We start from the raw sequence: 21,479 nt of genomic DNA, 5'->3' as shown, positions 1-21,479 counted from the left end.
TTTTTTCGATCGATAATTCACCTCTGCTGTCATTGAGTCTCCCATTTTAATTGGATCATTGAGTCTCCCATTTTAATTGGACCTGAGTATACTGCAAGGATGATCCCAACTTCATTTCTGAACACTCTACCTACACTTGAGAGCCCAGGTTGGTTTCTTTTTTGGATCAGCAAAAATTTTGTTTTTAATTAATAACAGAGAAAAAGTTACAATCTGTTACAATAGTTATAGGTTGCAGAAAAGCATTAATCTAATCTGCAACCACATACAATCAGCTACAGTTCTTCCCTGTACAAGGTAGATCTATTTGCCCCCTGTTTTGCTAGGTTATCCGCCATCCCATTTGCATTCCGTTTGACCCAACAAAACTGAGAGTTGATCCTCCTTGCAAGTATGTCAAATTCTCTGAAGATTCCTGAGAAGAGTGCCACCACCACACCCAGATGATTTCTAATCACACCCCCTACACCTGCTCTTCCTGGGTTACCAAAGGAACTTCCATCAAAATTTAGCTTTAGTTTGTTCATTGCCGGTGGCTTCCGTTCCACTCTCACAATTACTTTGGGTGCATCTGTTTGTGCTACTTAGCCCAACTTCTTAGAATCTCATTCGTGGAGAAATTTTTGAATAGCTCTATGGTCTGCCCAGGTTTGTCTTTTATCCTAAAGGACCTTAACATGTTGGTTTTGGCATCACTGGTAGGGCCCCATTAAGGCATATCTGCACATATGTCATTTGCCTTTGAAACTCAGCACTGCCTGAAGGTGGTCACTTGGAAATTGCCCATTCTGGTATTGTTTTTACATTTTCATCCCATATTATTTATTCTGTAAGTAGAAGATTAGATTTAGCTGCATACCTTGCTTTCAACAGGGGATTGGGAGGAGTTATATGAAAGGTTGATATTTGTTGCTTTGAATTGCATGGTGTACATCAACTGTGGTTACTTGATTTTAGTCAAAGGTTTTTATGTTCATATGCATATATTTGGGAACTAGGAGTTACATTGTAACTCTATCTTATGGTTTAGTTTTTAAATATTTGGCAAAATTCACTTTGAAAATATTGAATTGCTTATGGCCCTGGTGGGGAAACTTGTGTTGGTTTGGGTTGTGGTACTTCCTGAATTTGTTCATATTAGTAGTTCAAATTTCGGGGAGAATTTTTGAAATGTTCTTGAAATCCAGACTCGTAGATCGGTTTCTGTTTTCTAGTCCTCAGTTGTGTTGCATTGGTGGGTGCCACATTGTCACCTCTCAGATTGTATCTCCTTTTCTTTTTAATAAAGTTTTCCTTTACTCAAAAAAAAAATCTCTTTGCAATATTGTTTCTTTGCTGCCAGTTTTCAATCAAGAATTACATGATTTTCATTGCAGATATTGAAGAAGTCTGTTAAGTTACATATCCTGGCTCGTTATCTGGTTGAGCATTGTGGTCTAATTTCATGGTTATCATCAGCTCTCTCGGTCAGTAGTGAGAGGCTACATGGAGATGAGAAAAATATATTTCTAAGACAGATAACAATAGTTGTAGAGGTAATTTCACATTATCTTGTCCTTTTTTCTTTCCTTTTAATTCTTGAAGGCAGTTTTCCAATTCATGAGGATGAGGTCTTCTGAGCATGACTCTCTATGAGGTTAATTACAAAAAGAAACTTATTTTTTGATTGATAATTACAATAAAATTTTAACTTTTGGATGTTTACACTATCTTTTCCAGTTATATAATGGGGAGAGTCTTGAAGAAATCATTGGGATAAGGACATCTAGATGTTTGTGAATCCATGTTTCTATTTCATTATCTCCACATTGTATTGTTTCCAAAATTTAAGGAGACTGGAGGATCAACAAAATTCACTGAAGAGTTTCACTTTTCATGAACAATGGATTGGTTTCTTCCGCAACCTTAGTTATAATTGATATGTTGTGTTGGGAAGAATTGATTATGTGCAAGCTTTCAGTCTTCTATCTTTTAAGGATAGCTTTTTTAGGTGTTTATGGACTCTTGAAGTATGTATAATAGATCTTATTGTGTTTATTATGTTGCCTTTCATAGAGGCTTTGTTATAAAAAACTAGCCCTCTCAGTATAAGAGCCCATTGTAATGTTTCTAGATGGCCACTCCTGTAAATAGAAAAGTTCTGAACTACAATGTATGTGCTTTGGAAATTAATCCATCTCATCCATTACTTTCAGTAGCATTGGTAATAGAGCTGTTGTTTAATTAGTTTGTTTGATTTGTCAATTGTATGAAGGTTCTGTTGTATTGATAAAAAAAGAATGAAGGTTCTGATTAAGAAGTGAAAGAGACAAATGGGTACCTGAGATGGCAAGACAAAGCAATGGTTAAAACAAAAGCTATGTTTGAATGTCGGTCCTCTGGTAGGGAGACATACCGTAAGACTGCCATTCTTTGAGGGTAAAGAAGGTGAGAGATCGTTAAACCTTAGGAGAAGAAAGGAAGATGAACTAGAAAGGATTTGGAACCAGATTTGTGCTCTTTTGTTGGATTAAAAGCAAAAGGAAGAGTATTTAGATGCAACTCTAGAAAAACGTGTTTCTTCTTGTAAGTTGCGGGATGTTGAGACAGTAACAATTGTTGAAGCACATTCTAGAACAAAAAGGGGAAAGAAAAGGCAAAAAGGGGATATTGAATTCAGTGGGAGAGGGGAGAGGAGGAAAGCTCCCAAGTAGTGAGTTAGGAGTGACTATGGTGGGCCTATCCTTACCTCTCAATAATGAAAGCTATAAGTTGGAATGTAAGGGGGCTTGGGAGTGCTAGGAAAAGGAGTATAAAGGATCTACTAAGAAGAAAAAAGCCTGATGTTGTGATGCTGCAGGAACTAAATTACCATAGCTAGATCGAAGATGGGCAAGAAGTGTGGAAATCAAGAGGTGTGGGCTGGATTTCAACTCCCTCTTGGGGTGCTTCGGGGGGAATAGTAACCTTTTGGAAAGAAGATGTGGTGGAAGTTTTGGAGGAAACTAATAGGCAAATTTTTAGTTTCTCTGAAATTTAGAAACTTGGAGGATGGAGCAGTTTGGGTGTTAACCAATGTATATGGGTTCAATAGTTACAAAGACGGGAATGAGTTATGGGATGAGCTTTGTGCAATTCATGGTTTGTGGGAGGGACCTTGGTGTTTAGGTGGGGACTTAAATGTAATTAGATTCATTAGAGAATCAAATAATCCTCAACAAACCATTACTACTAGTATGGGGAAGTTCAATAATTTTATGAATAATTGCCATTTAAAGGACCCCTTGTTGCAAACCTTATTTACGTGGTCTAACTTTTAGGAAATTTCTCTTCAATTAATGGTGGAAGATTCTTTGGAGGGGTTTGGTGGAAAAAGCCCTACCTAGAGTTACCTCTGATCAATGTCCTATAATGTTAGGCCAACAACCTTTAGGTGATGCTGTGATCGACCAAGGTCTCTTAGATTTGAGAATATGTGGTTGACACACATGGACCTTGTACGGAAGGTTGGAGAATGGTGGTAGAAGGAGTTGAGGGGCATGAAGTATAAAGGAGTCTGGTTCCACAAGAAACTGAAAATGTTGAGGTCCAAAATTAAAACTGGAGCATAGATCATTTTGGGATACTAGAGGAGTAGATGCCCGCTTTAATTTCCCATATTGAGGAATTGGATGAGAAGGAATCTCAAAGAATCCTGAATGAGTAGTAGAGAGAGTTGAGGTGGAAGTTGAAGGAGTTGGAAGATATCCTCTATAGAAAGGAATTTCCTAGAGGCAAAAGTCTAGGCACAAATGGATTAAGGAAGTGATGGAAATACCAAATACTTTCATGCAGTAGCTAATGGGTGAAGGAGGAAAAATTTTGTGGCTAAACTAGAGGTAGATGGAGAAGTGATTCAGTCTCAAGAAGAGATAGAAAGGCCTTTTGTGGACCATTTCAAGTCAATTTTGAGAAGACCCCTATTGTCTAGAGAGAGATTGGAAGGTTTAGATTGGTCTAGGTTGGAGGAGAGTTGCTTAAGCTGGCTGGGAAGGATTTTTTTTTTTGGATATATGAGTAAGATCTTATTAAACCAGCAAATAAGAGTTATAGGCAACCCATGGAAAGGCACGAGGTGCGACCTTTCCTGTAAAACTAGTTACAAAATTATAAGTTCAAAAGAAATTACATAGAAGCCCAAAATAAAGTAGCCCGAGAAACCCCCTGTTTTGCAAGTGAATCAGTCATTGAGTTTGCTGATCTGCCTACCTGTTGAACTATGATTATCATATTCCTTGTTAGCCATTTAACCTTTTTGAGAAGAGGAAATAAGACAAGCAATTTTTTCTATGGATAGATAAGAAGCCCTAGGACCAGATGGCTTCACCATGACTTTCTATCAGGATTGTTGGGAAATGGTTAAGAGGGACTTGCTTGGAATGTTCAATGAATTTGAAGCGATATAATCGGCACTGTAATTAATGCCACCTTCCTATTCCTTATTCCTAAAAAAGATTGATACCAAGCAACCTAAAGACTATAGGCCTGTTATTTGGTGACTAACATTTACAAAATTTTGGCAAAGGTGGGATCAGGTGGTTTTACCTTCTCTCATAAGCTAAGCACAATGAGCTTTTGTATAAGGTAGTCAAATTCTATTCAAATACTAATAGCAAATGAGTGTGTGGAGGATATGAGTAAATTTGTGAGTCGAGGTTTTGCTTGTAAGTTGGACCTTGAGTAGGCATATGATTTTGTGGTTTGGAGCTTTTTCTTAGAGGTACTTAGGATTTATAGTTTTGGGAAAAGATGGTGTAATTGGATCTTTGGATGTCTCACTTCGGTTCATTACTTTGTGCTAGTCAATGAAGTGGTAAAAGAATTCCTTCCAGCTTGTAGGGGTTTAAGACAAGGTGATCCACTCTCCCCTTTCCTATTTACACTAGTGGCAGATGTGCTTAGTAGATGGATTTCCAAAGCAGATAGGGAGGAGGTAATAAGTGGTTGGAAGATTGGTAGAAATAGTGTTTCGGTGACTCATCTTTAGTTTGTGGATGATATTATCATTTTTTGTGAGACATGAGGATAGTGAGAAACCTTAAGGATCTAATAATCGGTCTTGAGAGTGCTCCAACCTTAAAATCAACTTTTAAAAGAGCTGTGGTAGGTGTCAATTTGGAATATAGTGAGGTTGAGTCCATTGTTGCTTGCTTGGACTACTCTATTGCCTCTTGGCCCTTGACTTATTTGGGTTTACCTTTGAGTGGGAATCCTAGCTTTTGGAATTCAGTTGTGGTGAAATTTGGAAAAAGATTGGGAACATGGAAAAAGAATTATTTATCTTTGAGGGGAAGGGTGACTTTGATTAGGGTGCGTTACCAATCTTCCGGTGTATTTCCTTTCTGTTTTTAGGATCCCCTCTAGGGAGGCTAGAAAATTAGAAAAAATTGATGAGGGATTTTCTGTGGGAACCAGGGGAAGAAAAAAGGACCATTCAATTAATTAGAAGATAGTTAGTCGTAGTATAGAGGGAGGGGGCTGGGTTTACAGTGTTTGGTTCTTAAAAGTGAAACCTTGTTTGGGAAGTGGCTGTGGAGATGGCCGGTGGAGACAAAGAGTTTGTGGCATCGGATGGTGGTTAGTATTCATGGCTGTTCTGATTTAGGTTGGGATGCTGGAATATCTTGTTAGGCTATCCTATCAACCTCTTGGAAGGCAATACATGGCATTCTTCCCAAATTTCTCCAATTTGTAAGGTATGATGTTTGTTTTAGTAATTTAGTTTTTTGGGAAGATACTTGGGTGGGTAACTTGCCTCTTAAAAATCTATTTCCTGTTACAGAAAAGAGACTATTTCCTCTTTTCTCCCCCCCTCAAGTCTTCCCTCTTTCTTTGAATGATTTTGGTTTTTGTAGAGGCTTGTGGGAGGCTGGACTTCTTTCTCACTGAGTTACTTTCTTCTCTTGGTAATGTTTGTTTCGACCTATCATCTTCTGATAAGAGAGTGTGGACCCCTGCTTCACAAGGCTCTTTCACTTGCGCTTCCTAAAGGGATGAGAGATCCATCGTATGGACACCCCAAACTTGCGGAATAAGGTGGGTGGATTTCAAAAAAAAAATTCTCTCCCTTTCAACTGGGAATCGCATTCCCTATTTAGAAAATCATATTTTCAAGGATCAGTCTTGAACCATAAACTGAACCAGATCTGAACAAAAGCAGTAGGAGAGGTTTATACCTGATACGGAGAAGTAATATCTCCCAATGGAGGTGTTCACGCCCAAGGAAGGATCCAAAGACTGCTCCCACTGAAGATGGCGCAGAATCAACAGTGTTCTCCAAGAACCTGTTCCTTCGCAAGAAATAGCAGGATGGCACGTGAGCACAACTTTCTATCAGTCCTTTCACAAAGAGCTGATGTCAAGATCAAATCTTGACTTCTCCCTCCGAACTGAAGATCGAATTGGCAAGGTAGGCAGCAAGAAGGAGGCGGCAATAAAGAATTCTGCAGGGTTGCTTAATTCTTTTTTCTGTGATTTCAGCTCTAAAGAGGATGTGAATTTGTTTTTTCTAAAGGCTGCCGCCCCTTCCTTCTTTTGTAACCCTAAAGGATCAGTTCCTAATCCAATTAAGAGTTACTGATCCAAATCATATTTGGATCAGACATCCCTTTAGGTGATAAGGATAAGCCCTTATCTTATCTGCAGATTAGATCAATCTTCTCCTAATCTTATTAGGAGGTTTCCAGATCCAAATCACATTTAGATTTGGACTCTGTGAGTGGATAGGGTTAAGACCCTATCCAATCTACTAATCCATGTCAGACTTCGCCCCATATTTAACTAATTAAATAGCCCAGTTTGAAATGGGCTTTAGGCCCATTAAGGTCCAGTGCTCACTTAGCCTTCCTAACTGTTGCCCAGTTGGGCTTCCTTGTATGGCGTGGGACCCAAGCATTGATCTACACATCACCACATGGGTTCAACCCAGCCTTTGTTACAAGGCCTGGCCGAATACACTGTTATGGACAGTGCACCCCCTGAAACCCATCAAATGGGCTCTATGGGCCCAACACTTACCCTAAGTGGTCCCTGGGCCAAGCCACCTTGTAACACCCCAGGGACTGTGGGTAGATGCAAGATTAGCCCATCAGGTATTATCCTTAATGGTCTTACACTCAACCTCTCAGTCCATAATGATCAAACATTGCCTGACAAGAGAGCTCTCCCTTGGATGCAAGGAACAGTGTTGCACCGTCTGCTTATATGGATCCCGGGAATTAAAGCCTTTTGCGAACATTTTAGAAACCATAATATATATATATATATATATATATATATATATATATATATATATATATATATATATACTTTTATATCTCATAAAATATATTTTGCAAAACAAATCTCAACGATTGAAATCGGTTGTCCGACAAAGGGGCTGATCCTGTCACTATGATCACCCACTCAGATGAATTCTCATACTGTCTCAACATACCTAGGTTTTGACCCCTGCTAAGGACCTCACTGATTGGTACATCAAAGACAGCCCAATCTGACACCTAGTGCAGTATCATAATCGAGTCTAGGGGTTGGGTGTGACTTTCCAGTTTTGCCCATTAATCTCCAAGGTCCAGGGCAATACTGGAAATCTGGTCCAGTTCAAAGATTCAATTGATCCTACACTGCATGTGCCTAGGGTCTCACCCTGGCAGCTGAGACAGGCCACCCCGACCGACTTGGTGACACATAAGTGTCAGCCTTATCAGGATAGGTCTCCCCAGACCGACCCACTGGCTGTGAACATTCTAAACTAACACGAGTCTCATTAAGTGTCCAATTTAAGGGTATTAGACAGAAACATACCAAGGGAACATGAATCAAATATGTAGTTTTATTCATTTACAATAAACTCATAAGGTACATCATTCTGATTGAAGCTAAGTGTATACAAAACTGTCCAACACTTCATTTTTCAAATCTCTGCTTCATAAGGCTTTTTGATTAATGAAATACTTTACCTTACAGTTTCAAAAAAAGAAAAAGAAAATTCTGTGTTCTAGCGATCTCCCTTGGGCTTTCCCCGTGCAAGAAGTTTGGACTAAGCCTATTCCCCCCAAAATTGCTGTCTTTTGCTGGTAGGTGTACCATGGTAAGATTAAAACTTTGGAGAACTTGCAAAAGAAGAGGCCTTGTGTTTATCCCCAAACTGGCGTATTTTGTGCAAAACCCATAGTGACGACTGCTATCACTTACTGATTTCTTGCCCCTTTGCTGCAGCTCTGTGGGATTGGATGCCTGATTTGTTTGGTTGTAGGTGGAATCTGCCATTAGAAGTAAAATTGTTGTTTAGCCCATCTACCTTTGTTTGGCCAACAAAAAGAGGGAGAAACATGTGGAGACGCTTCAGAGCAGCCACGCTGTGGACTATTTGGGAAAAAAGGAATGCTAGGGTCTTTCATGACAAGGAGAGAGCTCTTTTGGCAGAGAATGAGTGTATTTTAACTAGAGCTATACACTGGTTGAGAACCCTAGATTCCTTTATTTCCTTTTCCTTTGTTGACTTTTGGAGGAGCTGGGCTGTAATAGCTAATATGTCATCTAAGAAAAATAAACCTGTAGTAGTTTGGGCACCTCCTTCAGAGGGTTTTATTAAACCAAATTTTGATGGGAGCAGTCAAGGCAATCTGTGATTGTTAGGTGTTGGAGGGATCTTGAGAAATGAGGAGAAGTTACAGGGAATTCAAATTGCTAACCAACTTGGAGTGGAGAAATTACTAATTCAAGGGGACTCTAAGGTGATTGTGGACTGTTTGTTGAACCAGATTCAGTTATTTGGAACTATAGGGATCTCATAAAAAAAGTCAAATGGTTAACAAGACATATGCCAATTACAGTCCAATGGTGGATAGGTCGGCAAATGCTTTCACTGGCTCTCTTGCTAAACAAGGGGTATCTATGGAAGTGTTATTTTGGGCAATTTTTAAATTTTCTTGTTTTTCTGTTATGTTTAGGAGAGTTTTCACCTTGCATCTCCCCAAGGGATGCATGTAACAGCTTATCTTCTTTGTTTAAAAATTATCAAAGAAAAAAAGACCACCCTACTTTGGCTTAGACTTTGTTTTTAAATTAGTAGTCGATCAAGACTACAGTCAGTCTTGAATCCAAAAAGGTTTCGGATGGAGAAAAGAAGAAGAAAAGGAGAAAAGGAGGAGAAGCAGAAGTACACAAGGGTTTAGAAAGGAGAGGGACAGATGGATTGAATATGCCGCCCCTCTTAATATTTATATGTTATGTTCACTAATTGTAGAAAAAGGCAGAATTGCCCTTAATGCTTACATGGCAAATAAAACAATAATAAGCTGAAATAACTACCAACTAACACTGATATAACTAACAAAGATTACATGTGCTGTCATACAAATACAGTGGAGACCACAGCCATGGGGCCCACATCAGTGTTCTCTACATAATTAAATGAGCTGAACTCTAGGTTGAGGTTCAGATTTTAATTTTTATGTCCTAAATGATGCTCAAGTTTGGATTCTTTACAGTCCCAATCCCAATCATGAGAAGTAGCTGATAGACTAAAGCAAAGATTTCTTGTAGTGGGGACAGTCTCCACAGTCCTTTTTGCAGACCATAACTAACCTAATACCATTGCTAAATTGGCTACAAGTGAAGTTTTAGGCAATCTTTTTTTCCTGACTGGTAACTTTAAAAATTGTATTGTTATTAAAAACAGCATTTCTATTTACAATTTGACCAGCATTCCATTAACATTGTCAGTCTCTCAGCTATTATTGAGTTCCAGTTTTTTTTTTTTGATGAATGGTATTGAGTTTCAGTTATTGTGCAAGCTTGCTACTTACATTGACTTTATGTTTACTTCATCAATAAAGTGATTACGATCAATAAAAAACAGCGATGCAGAAAAAAAGAAAAATTAACTAATCAGTCCATAACTAGAAAGATATAGTTATGTAATTCAGTTATTGATAAAAAAGCTAGAAAGCTATAGAAACAATAACTGATGTTTTCAGGGGGATTCTACTACAGCAGAGTTGACAGTTGTGTTACAGGGGCTAAGAATAACAGGATCACTAACTTTTTTATCAGCAATAATCAAAATTTATTAATATATAAACAGAACATACAAATTTACAGGAATGTAAACCGGTACATACAGTCTATCCCAAATTTCTTACATCAGGTTCCCCTTGGAACCTCATGCTAAAACATTACAGTTCAATTTACCCCTTGCCTAGATAAGCCATCAGTCAGACTGTTATCAGATCACGAACCCACTGAAATGTAGCATTCAGTTCCTCTGCTAATGATTTGATTTCCCTTAAGATATATCTGTGCTTCCATGTTGCTTGTGCATTATCTTTAACCATCCCACTACTACCTCTGAACCTCCTTCCACAATGATCCCTCTGTAGTTTAATTCTTTCCCTTGTTTCAGTCCATGTAAACCTGTCAATATTTCTGCCCTCGTTGAATCACCAAATCTATAGGTCCTGAAAAAAGCGCCAAATGCTGCATCCATCCAAGTTCATCTTAATTCTATGAGAAGTAGGTGCCTTTCAATGTATCCTTAGGTGGCATTTGATAAATCTGAAATCTGAAAAGTTAAAAAATATATATTGTGTTTGAAATCTGAAAAGAAGCATAGATGGTTTTCTACTTTTTAGAGTCTTTGAATAGATAATTTCATTTGTGTTGGATCAAACCTTCAGCATCTGAAATTCCCTAACTTTTACTATTTTACCCCTAAAACAGACTATTTGGTAAACATTATAAAAAATTAAAAATAATTTATTAAAATCAAAATAATATTGAAAAGTGTGAGTTCCAATGAAAAAGTAATAAAGTAGTTAATAATAAAATAAAATATGCAATAATTAATAACAATTAAAATATTTAATAATAAATACAAATATTATATTCTAGGAAATCAGTCTCCACTTCCAGACATAAATCTGGCAAAATGATCCTCAATAACAAGCCCTTTAGCGTTCAAATTTAAGTTCACGACAATAGTTCTGAGACTGGGAGGATTTGAATCATTCTCCAATAAGGATCTTTCCATCGATCTTTCTGGCAACAACTCTGAGATAGGCCTTCATTCGGTCTTTTCGTCGCACAGCGGCCAAGACCTTGCAACTAGCCTTGGCAAGATCCAAGTAGAAATTGCGACTAAGGCTTGAAGAAGCACCGATAACCATCACTGTAATAGGGGAGGGAGAAAGAGAGAGAACGAGGGAGAAAATGGGGAAGAAGAGAAAGAGGGGGGGGGGAGATAGAAATGGAGAGGAGAAAATAGATTGCTACTGCCGAGAGTTGCATTAGCGATCAAAAATGAAAAACAGAGGAAGGCGGAAGCCGTGGGACCAAAGAGGAAGAGAGTGGGAGCGAGAGGAGGCTGGAGGAGTCACTTGCCGCTACTGGTTCGCTGTTGCATCAAGTAGAGAAGATGAACAGTGTGAGGGAGAAATGCATGTTGTTAGTGTTGACTGTATCGGGGTAGTTTAGTCTTTTTATATATGTTTAAGCTGATGTGTAATGTTTATGTTAAGTGATGTGTCCCATACTTAAGTAGGGACATAATAGTCTTTTGCTTTATTTAATAGAAACATATAAATATTGTTAGACAGCGAATGCCCTTAGTTCCAATAAGCTTGATGTACATTATAACATTTATTGTAAATGAATAAATTACATATTTGATTCATGTTATATTGGTTTGTTTCTGTGTAATCCCCTTAAACTGGACACTTATGAGACTCATGTTAGTTTAGAATCTTCACAGCCGTTGGATAGATCTGGGGAAATTTATCCTGCCAAGGCTGACACTGATGTGCTGCCAAGTGGGTTGGGGTGGCTTGTTTCACCTGTCAGGGTGAGACTTGAAGCACTTGCAGTGTGGGTTTGCTTGAAACTCTAAAGCCAGACCAAATTCCAATATTGCCCTAGACCTTTGAGATATATGGGCAAAACTGGAATGTTACACTTGACCCCTAGACTATGGTACTGTACTAGGTGTTGGATTGGGTTGTCTTTGATATGCCAATCAGTAAGATCCTTAGAGGGGATCAAAACCTGGTATGTTGGGACAGTTCGAGAATTCACTTGAGTGGGTGATCATAGTGATAGGATCGGCCCCTTGCCGGACAAAGTGAATGATCGGGGAATGCACTCTCTCTGATGGAAACCTAAACTGCTGGTAGTTGATTTCAAACTTGTTGAAATTTGTTTTGCAAAATATATTTATATAGAGATATACATACATATATATATATATATATATATATATATATATATTATGGTTTCACAAATTGTTTGCAAAATGTTTTAATTCCCGGGATTCATGTGAGTAGAGAGTGCAACACTACACCTTGCAAATGAGGAGATGTCCTCTCTTGTCGGGCAGTGTTTGATCATTATGGGCTGAGAGGTTAAGTGTAAGACCATTTAGGGATAATAAACATGATGGGCTAATCTCACATAAGTCCATAGTCCTTGGGCCTTCATAAGGTGGTTGGACCCAGGGGCCATTTAGTGTAAACGTCGGGCCTGCTAAGAGCCCATGTTGATGGACTCAGGGGTTCATTGTCTTTAGCAATGAATTCGGCCAAGCCTTGTAATAGAAGCTGGGCTGAACCCATATGGATTTTGTGGAGTTCAATGCTAGGGTCCCACGCCATATAAAGAGAACCAAACTAACCAGCATTTAAAGGGAAAGTGAGCTATGTGACTAAATAGGCCTAAAGCCCATTTCGAACAAGGCTTAAGTGATTTAATTAAATGGGCGAATTCTGGTTTATTATTTGATTAGGATTATTCTGGTTTATAATCTGATTAGGATTAGTTGAAAGATAAGATAAGCCTTATCCATTTAAGAGTTCAGATTCAAATAAAGATTTGGATCAAAGAACTCTTTTCCTAATCGGATTAGGAAGTTGATCCAAAAGAAGGTTATAAATAGGAGGGTGAATTCTTCTTGAAGAAGCAATTCCTTTTTGCAATCTTTTTCTCCCTCTACACTTGCCGCCCTACCCAGTTCGATCTCCACCTTCTAGAGTGATCAAAAACAATTCTTGATATTGTTTCTTGGTAGAAGAAACAATCTAAAGTCGTGCTCACATACTCCCTACTCAATTCTTGGTGAAGAACCCCTTTGCTGATCTTGCCTCAATATAAGCTGTGTCGTCTTCAGTGGAGGCAGGTTTTGGTGATCTCTTTGGGTGTGAACACCTGCAATGGAAGGAGCTTTTGTGTGGATTCTGTATCAGGTATTCCTCTCCCTGTTTTGGTTTCAAATTTGGTCTAGTTTGCTTCAAGAACGAACATTGAAAATGCAGTTTTCTAAATTAGGGAATAGGATTCCCGGAAGGGAGAGAGAAATTTTTTGAAATTTCGCCCAACCTTCCTGCAAGGTTCGACCATCCATATGATGGATCTCCCTTCCCTTCAAATAAAACCTGGCCGACTAGAGACAATGACTTTACTCTCTTGTTCCAACCAGTTTTCTCCTCCTTTCTTTTCCTCTTCTTCTCTTCTTCTCTCTTCTATCTCTTCTAACTGAGGGGATAGGATATCCATCACATGGACGCCCAAATCTTGTGGAATGGACTGGGCGAATTTCAAAAATTTCTCCCATCTTTGCAGGGAATCGAATTCCCTATTTTAGAAAAACATATTTTTCAATGATCAATCTTGAACCATTAACGAAACCAGATCTGAACCAAAAGGAGTAGGAGGGAGGATATACCTGATACGGGGAAATAATATCTCCCAATGGAGGTGTTCACGCCCAAGGAAGGATCCAAAGACTGCTCCCACTGAAGATGGCGCAGTGCAGGATGGAGCAGAATCAGCAACGTTCTTCAAAAGAACTTAACCCTTCGCAAGAATCAACTGGATGGCTTGTGAGTACAACTCCAATCAATCTTTTTCCAAAAGATTGATATCAAGATCAGATCTTGATTTCTCCCAAGAACTGGAGATCGAATTGGAGATAATCGCGGCGGCAGGAAGCAGGCAGCGAAAGATTTCGCAGGGTGCAGGATTCTCTCTTTTGTGATTTCAGCTCTGAAGGCGAGTTTTTTTTTTTGGGTTGCATATTTAAAGGTTGTCGCCCCCTCCTCCTTTTATAGATTTAAAGGGATCAGCTCCTAATCCTATTAGGAGCTGCTGATCCAAATTATATTTGGATTAGAAGTCCCTTTAAGTGATAAGGAAGAACCCTTGTCTTATCTGCAGATTAGATCAACCATCTCCTAATCTAATTAGGAGGCTTCCAGATCTAAATCTTATTTAGATCTTGGACTCTCTAAGTGGATAGGGTCTAGGCCCAATCCTATGAGTTGATCCACCTCATAATTCGCCCCTTTTAATTGACTGATCAAATCAGCCCAGTTCGAAATGGACTTAAGGCCCAATTAAGGTTATGTACTCACTTAGTCTTTCAAACTGTTGCCCAGTTGGGCTTCCTTATATGGCGTGGGACTCAAACATTGATCTACACATCAGCCACATGGGTTCAGCCCAGCCTTTGTTACAAGGCCTGGCCGAATACACTGTTATGGACAGTGCACCCCTTGAAACCCATCTTATGGGTTCTATGGGCCCAACACTTGCCCTAAGTGGTCTTGGGCCAAGCCACCTTGTAACACCCAGGGACTGTGGGCGGATGCAAGATTAGCCCTTCAGGTATTATCCTCAATGGTCTTACACTTAACCTTTCAGCCCATAATGATCATACACTGCCCGACAAGAGAGGACCTCTCCCTCGGCTGCAAGGAACAATGTTGCACTCTCCGCTTACATGGATCCCGGGAATTAAAACCTTTTGCAAATCATTTCGAAACAATAGCATATATATATGTATATTGCAAAACAAAATCTCAACAATTGAAATCGGCTGTCGGCAATCTTGGTTTCCATCAGAGAGAGTGCATCCCCGATCATTACCTTTGCCCGACAAAGGGGCTGATCCTGTCACTATGATCACCCACTCAGATGAATTCTCAGACTGTCCCAATATACCCAGGTTTTGACCCCCGCTAAGGATCTCACTGATTGGTATATCAAAGACAACCCAATTCGACACCTAGTGCAGTATCATAATCGAGTCTAGGGGTCGGGTGTAACTTTTCAGTTTTGCCCATCAATCTCCAAGGTCCAGGGCAATATTGGAAATCTGGTCCAATTCAAAGATTCATCTAATCCTACACTGTATGTGCCTAGGGTGTCACCCTGGCACCACAGTGTCAGCCTTGTCAGGATAGGTCTCCCAGACCGACCCACTGGCTGTGAACATTCTAAACTAACACAAGTCTCATTTAAGTGTCCAGTTTAAGGGTATTACACAAAAACATACCAAGGGAATATGAATCAAATATGTAGTTTTATTCATTTACAGTAAACTCATAAAGTACATCATTCTGATTGAAGCTAAGGGCATACAAAACTGTCTAACACTAACGTTCCTCAAATACTATTTCTAACAAAATTCTAGTGCAGGTCTGAACTTTATCATGCTATCAAAGCCACTGTGACAAAATCAGATCTGCCAAGAATTCTATTCTATTGCCATTCAGCCTTCAACCTAGGGTTTTACAGTTTTCTTCATCATCTGTTGGAGATAGGGAAAAAGGGCTGAAAAGGAGTGATCACCCTTTCCCTTTGGAGGTTTTCATGCCTCCTGTCAGTGGTTTAGAGGGTGTTTCTGGTGGTTTGTAGGAAGCCCTCTAATCGATGGTACAAAGGGTGTTGTTTCAGGTGGTGCAGTGGACAGTCGAGTGTCAAGTTGGTTTTTGGTGATCAAATAGGTGAGCTATATGTGTGTTTCAGTGTGAATCGAGTGGTTGGTGAGTTTCTAGTGCTATGGTGTTTATTCAGGTAGTTGTGTGGTGGTTATGTGGTGCTGAAAGTGAAGAAATCAGCGATGGGTATTGCTGAAAATTGTGACTGTAGGTGGTTTCACTAGTGTGCAGTGTGGTGAAAAGTGATTTAGAAGTTTGATATACGAGAAAAAAAAGGAATTCAGAAATGGGAGATTGTAGTGAACACAAATCTAGTGTTATGGTTCCTACCGACTACCTGAATGTTCAGATGACTTCTATCAAGTTGAATGAGGAGAATTATGTGCCTTGGGCGAAATTTGTAGAGGTCTTCCTTAGAGCTAAGAAGAAAGTGAAGCATGTAAGAGAAGAAAAACCTCCCGTTGACTCTCAGGAGTTTGGTGACTGGGAACAAGAAGATGCACAAATTATGACCTCGTTATGGAATAGTATGGAACCCAAGATCAGTGTGAATTTTATGTTTGTAGATACAACCAAGGAGATTTGAGACCATGCCAATCGGGACATGACAATACTACTAGAGTGTATCAGCTTTATCAAGAGTACTTTAATCTGCAACAGGGTAATTAGAGTGTTGAGGAGTACTATGCTAGCATGAGGAACCTTCATAATGAGTTGAATGTGTACCATCCCCTCACTTTTGTTGTTAAGATTTAGCAACAACAGAGAGAACAACTAGATGTGACCAGAATTTTAGTAGGATTGAAATTTGAATATGAACCAATGAGATCATAAATACTAGGAGGGTCAGCTCTTCCGTCTCTAGAAGAGGTGTTTGCTCGCCTTCGGAGGATTTTTGTTGGGCCCATAGAGAATTCTAACATCTCTGACAAGTTTGCCTTTGTAGTGATGAGAGGGGGAGGCCGTGGTGTTATAGGTGGAGCTTGGGGAGTTCAACCCAGTCATAGTGGTAGCATTGGATCCATGTATGGTCGTAGTGGTGGTGGTGGACCCATGTATAGTTGTGGTGGTGGACATGTTGGAGGTCAAGATTCAGGGGGAGCTCATAGTAGAGGACGTGGTAATGGTCCAAGGTGGTGTACACATTCTAGTAAGGAAGGGCACACCATTAACCTTTTTTATGATTTGCATGACCCACCTTCAACTTGGGAAAATTATTCAGTGACCAATGATGGTAGTTCAAGATAGGATATCCAACAAGATGATCAGATGCCCTCTACATCTACGGATGTCTCTGGGAAGGAGATGATGAGTGTCCCACGTGATGAGTATGAGCGGTTTATCCATGCCACCTCTCGACAGAATACAACTATTCACGCACATTCAGGTATGACTTGTCTGGCATCCAAACCCACCTCCTGGATTATTGTCTCTGGAGTTTCTGATCATATGATTGGGACTCCAGGTATGTTTTTCCTCCCTTTCACAGTGTTTCACATCATATTCTGTTGCTCTTGCTTATGGTTTCACATCCTCCATTCGTGGTGTTGGTAATGTTGACATATACCCTTTATCCCTATCCTTAGTTTTGTATGTTCCCAAATTCCCTTTTAATCTTATGTTTGTTAGTAAGCTAACCAAGTCTCTTAATTGCTCTGTCACCCTTTACCCTTCTTCTTGTGTTTTTTAGGATCTCAAGACGGGGATGAAGATTGGTGGAGGGTGTGAAGCTGGTGGATTGTATTATCTTGATGGTGGTGGTGGTTCGTCAACAGCTCTTTAGACATCTGTTTCTCCTCTCCAATGGCACTGTAGATTTAGTCATCCATTGCTTAAAGCACTGAAGTCACTTATTCCGTCGTTGAGTCGTCTTTCTGTTTTGGATTTGAGTCGTGTCAGTTGGGGAAACATTATCGTGTCCCCTTTAGTCCCAGGGTTGATAGTCATATGTCGAGTCCTTTTTCTTTAGTTTATTCAGATATTTGGGGTCCAAATAAAATAGTGTCATACAATGGTTTCAAATGCTTTGTTATTTTTGTTGATGATTATTCAAGGATGACGTGGCTTTACCTAATGAAAGAAATGAGTGAATTGTTATCCATTTTCTAAAAAAATTATGTTGAAATTCGCAACCAATTTGGTGTACACATTAAGATTCTTCATTCAAATAATGGCCGCAAATACTTTTATACACCGTTTCAGGAGTTTTTTTTTTTTGATAATTGAAATAATTTTATTAATCAGCAATAGACAATGGTACAAAGTCCCCAAGGAAAGGCACAAGTTGCAACCTCTCCGGGCTAGTTAAGTACAAATTTCCAAATTAATAACAACTTACATAGAAGCACAAAAAAGATCTTCCCTATAAACCCCCTATTTGGCTAAAGCATCAGCCAAAGAATTAGCAGACCTACTAACCCATTTTACCTCAGCTCTCATATTGTTGGTTAACCACTTTACTTTTTTGATGAGATCTTTGTAGCCCCAAATGGTGGTATCCAAGTTTAGGAGCCACCTTGTTACCACCTGAGAGTCCCCTTCAACTAGGAGATTCTCCACCCCAAGCTGGTTGGTAATCTGAATTCCTTGTATTGCAGCAAGGATTTCTGCCCTTATGGAATCCCCCACTCCTACCGGTCCTAAGAATAGGGAAATTATGTTGTTTTCCTTATTTCTCAGGATACCCCCTATACCTGAAGGCCCGGGGTTGCCTTGGCTGCTTCCATCAAAGTTCAGTTTGATGACACCTTCCAAAGGCGGAATCCATTTTGACATAATTCTATCATTCTTTGTTGAAGTGTTAGCTATTACTAGTCATATCCTCCACAACTCATCAAAGATGTCCACAGTTTTCAGCCAATGGATTGCTCTTGTTAGGATACAATCCTTCATTTCATCTAACCCTCTTTCCTTCTCTAAGAAAATTCTTGCATTCCTTTCCTCCCAAAGAGTCCACAGAGTGGCTGCCCTGACACATTTCCACATGACCTTACCTCTTCTAGTGTGCCAAACAAAGATAGATGGGTTGAATAACAAACTTAAATCAAAAGGCATAAACCACCTACCTCCAAATAAACAAAGGCTCCACCTCCAGAAAGCTGTAGCAAAGGAACAGGAGATCAGCAAATGGACACAATCCTCATTCTCGGCCTTACACAAGGAACTCCAATTTGGGGAAAGACAAAGCAAGGGTCTCTTTTTCTGTAAGTTTTCCAAAGTATTGATTTTCCCATAGAAGATTTCCCAGCAGAATACATCAAATTTTGGGGGAATAGGTCTTGCCCAAACTTCTTTGACAAGGAATCCTTGGGAAAAGGGGTTAGAACTGAGGGATTTTAGAAAAGAAGAGCAAGTAAAAGTACCTTTTGGAAGAGGAGTCCAAACCCTTTGATCAGAAGAAGTGGGATCCAAGCAAACGAATTCTAGTAAATGAATTAGCTCAACAACACAATTCGACTCACCATCCCTTAACCCTCTACGAAACCCAAAGTCCCAGTTTAAAGATAAGGGGTTTAACGGGTTTGGGAGAAAAGTTGCAATTGGCTCAAGTTTTTGAAGGGAAATGGAATAGAGCGAGGGGAAACAATCTTTGAGGGGTTGAGTACCCACCCAAATATCCTTCCAGAACAGAATAGCATTACCAGAACAGGCATCATACCTGATGAATCTGAGGAAGCGAGGGAGAATACCATGTATAGCCTTCCAAGGTGTAGCAAGGGTAGCTCAGCGAGATATCCCAGAATCCCAACCACTTCCTGCACAACCATGAATACTTGCCACCACCACATGCCATAATCTCTCTCTTTCTCGGGGCCATCTCCATAGCCACTTCCCTAGAAGGGCTACATTCTTTAGCACTATGTTCTCTATCCCTGAACCCCCTTCTTCCTTTGGTTTGTTAACTATCCCCTATCTGATCAAGTGATAATTTTTCACATCTCCTGGTTCCCATAGAAAGTCCCTCATTCTCTTCTCCAGTTTCTTAGCCTCCCTTGGAGGAATCCTGTACATTGAAAGGAAGTAGGTTGGAAGGTTGGCAAGTGTAGCCTTAATTAAAGTCAGCCTACCCCCTATTGAAATATAATTCTTTTTCCAAGCCGCCAAGCACTTGTCAAATTTCTCCACAATAGGGGCCTAGAAACTACTTTCTTTAGGGTTGGCTCCTAAGGGTAGCCCTAAGTATGTCAAAGGACAAGAAGAAATATTGCAACCTAAGCATTTTGCAATGGATTCAATCTCCCTATTCTCCAAGTTTACTCCAGCCACACAACTTTTATCAAAATTTACCTTCAAGTTGGAGACCCTCTCAAAAGTACTTATTAAAATCTTAAGGTTCTCCACTTTGCTCAACTCACTCCCTTCACAAAAAATAACAATATCATCAGCAAACTGAAGGTGAGTTACTGGAATGCCTCTGCTCCCTATTCTCCATCCCTTTATTTGGCCCGCCTCATATGCTTTGGAGATCATCCTACTAAAGACATCAACAAGTGTAAAGAGGAAAGGGGAGAGTGGATCCCCTTGTCTTAAGCCTCTATTGGCTGGAAAAAAGTCCTTAACCACCCCATTCACCAACACTGAATAACGACAAGAGTTTAAGCATCCTTTTATCCAATTACACCATTTATCCCCAAATCCACGTCTTCTCGACATCTCCAGCAGGAAATTCAAATCCACTAAGTCATAAGCTTTCTCCAAGTCCAGCTTGCAAACAAATCCTTTCCTGCCCGATCTGCTTATCTCTTTCACACTCTCGTTATTTGGAACATGACATTATCCATCAAACTTCATGTACCTATATACCTCAGCAAAATGGGTGGCTGAGAGAAAGAACTGCCATCTTTTGGAAACTGCTCTATCCCTTTTGCATCATATGAATGTACCCAAACATTTTTGGAGTGATGTTGTGTTTACATCTTGTTTCCTCATTAACCGGATGCCCACACCCATCCTTAAAGGTCATTCTCCTTTCACCACTTTGTTTCCTACCTTGTCTCATTTTCCCCTTACTCCCATGGTTTTTGGGTATGTATGTTTTGTTCATAATCTTGGACCTGGAGTGGACAAATTAGATGCACAATCCACCAAGTGTATCTTCCTTGGCTATTCCCAGACCCAGAAAGGATATAAGTGTTATAACCCCAGTTCTCGATGTTCCTTCATGTGCCTTGATGTTACTTTCTTTGAATATGTTCCGTTTTTTTTTCTAGGTCCGGTGATGTCTCTTCTTCTTCCTCGCCTCCTCTTCTAGTTCCTGTTGAGGACCCCATCCCACTTGTTCCGGTTGTGACTAAGTCTTCGCCTCTAGTGCAACTTCCTGTTGAACGGCCACCCATCCGCCAAGTGAATACGCATTGACGACATGTACCATCTCCTCCTCTAGCTTCTTCACCGTCGATAGATCCGACAGTTGTCCCCCCACCAGCTCCACCTTCTGTTTCTAACCTTGATCTTCCTATTGCCTTGCGGAAAGGTAAACACAATTATACACTTCATCCAATTTCTAATTATGTTTTTGTATCTCACCTTTCTGCTTTCCATCATCAGTTTGTTTCTCCGTTTCTTCTATTTCGGTTCCTTTTGATGTTCAGGAAGCCCTTGCCTCTCTAGGGTGGCACCATGCAATGGAAGAAAAACTCTCAACTTTGGCTCATAATCATATGTGGGATTTGACCACGCTCCCTCTTGGTAAGCATGCTGTGGATTGTAAGTTGGTATACACTGTTAAGAATTTACCTGATGGTAGTGTTT

At 39.8% G+C, this 21,479-nt stretch overlaps 1 protein-coding gene across 3 annotated transcripts in view; it reads left to right on the top strand.

The window, feature by feature from the left end:
* Window positions 1-21,479, top strand: part of EMB2788 (ribosome 60S biogenesis amino-terminal protein) — a 76,994-nt gene that overhangs the window by 23,562 nt on the left and 31,953 nt on the right. For all 3 annotated transcript variants that reach the window (XM_088964792.1, XM_088964793.1, XM_088964791.1), the window contains exon 10: window positions 1,377-1,535. In XM_088964792.1, the coding sequence (XP_088820918.1) occupies window positions 1,377-1,535 (159 nt within the window). The remainder of the gene's footprint in view (window positions 1-1,376; window positions 1,536-21,479) is intronic.

Source organism: Nelumbo lutea, chromosome 1 (genome assembly GCF_056320005.1).
Source record: "Nelumbo lutea isolate HS-2025 chromosome 1, American lotus-T2T, whole genome shotgun sequence".
NCBI classification, from domain to species: domain Eukaryota; kingdom Viridiplantae; phylum Streptophyta; class Magnoliopsida; order Proteales; family Nelumbonaceae; genus Nelumbo; species Nelumbo lutea.
This window is presented reverse-complemented; position numbering and strand designations above follow the sequence as displayed.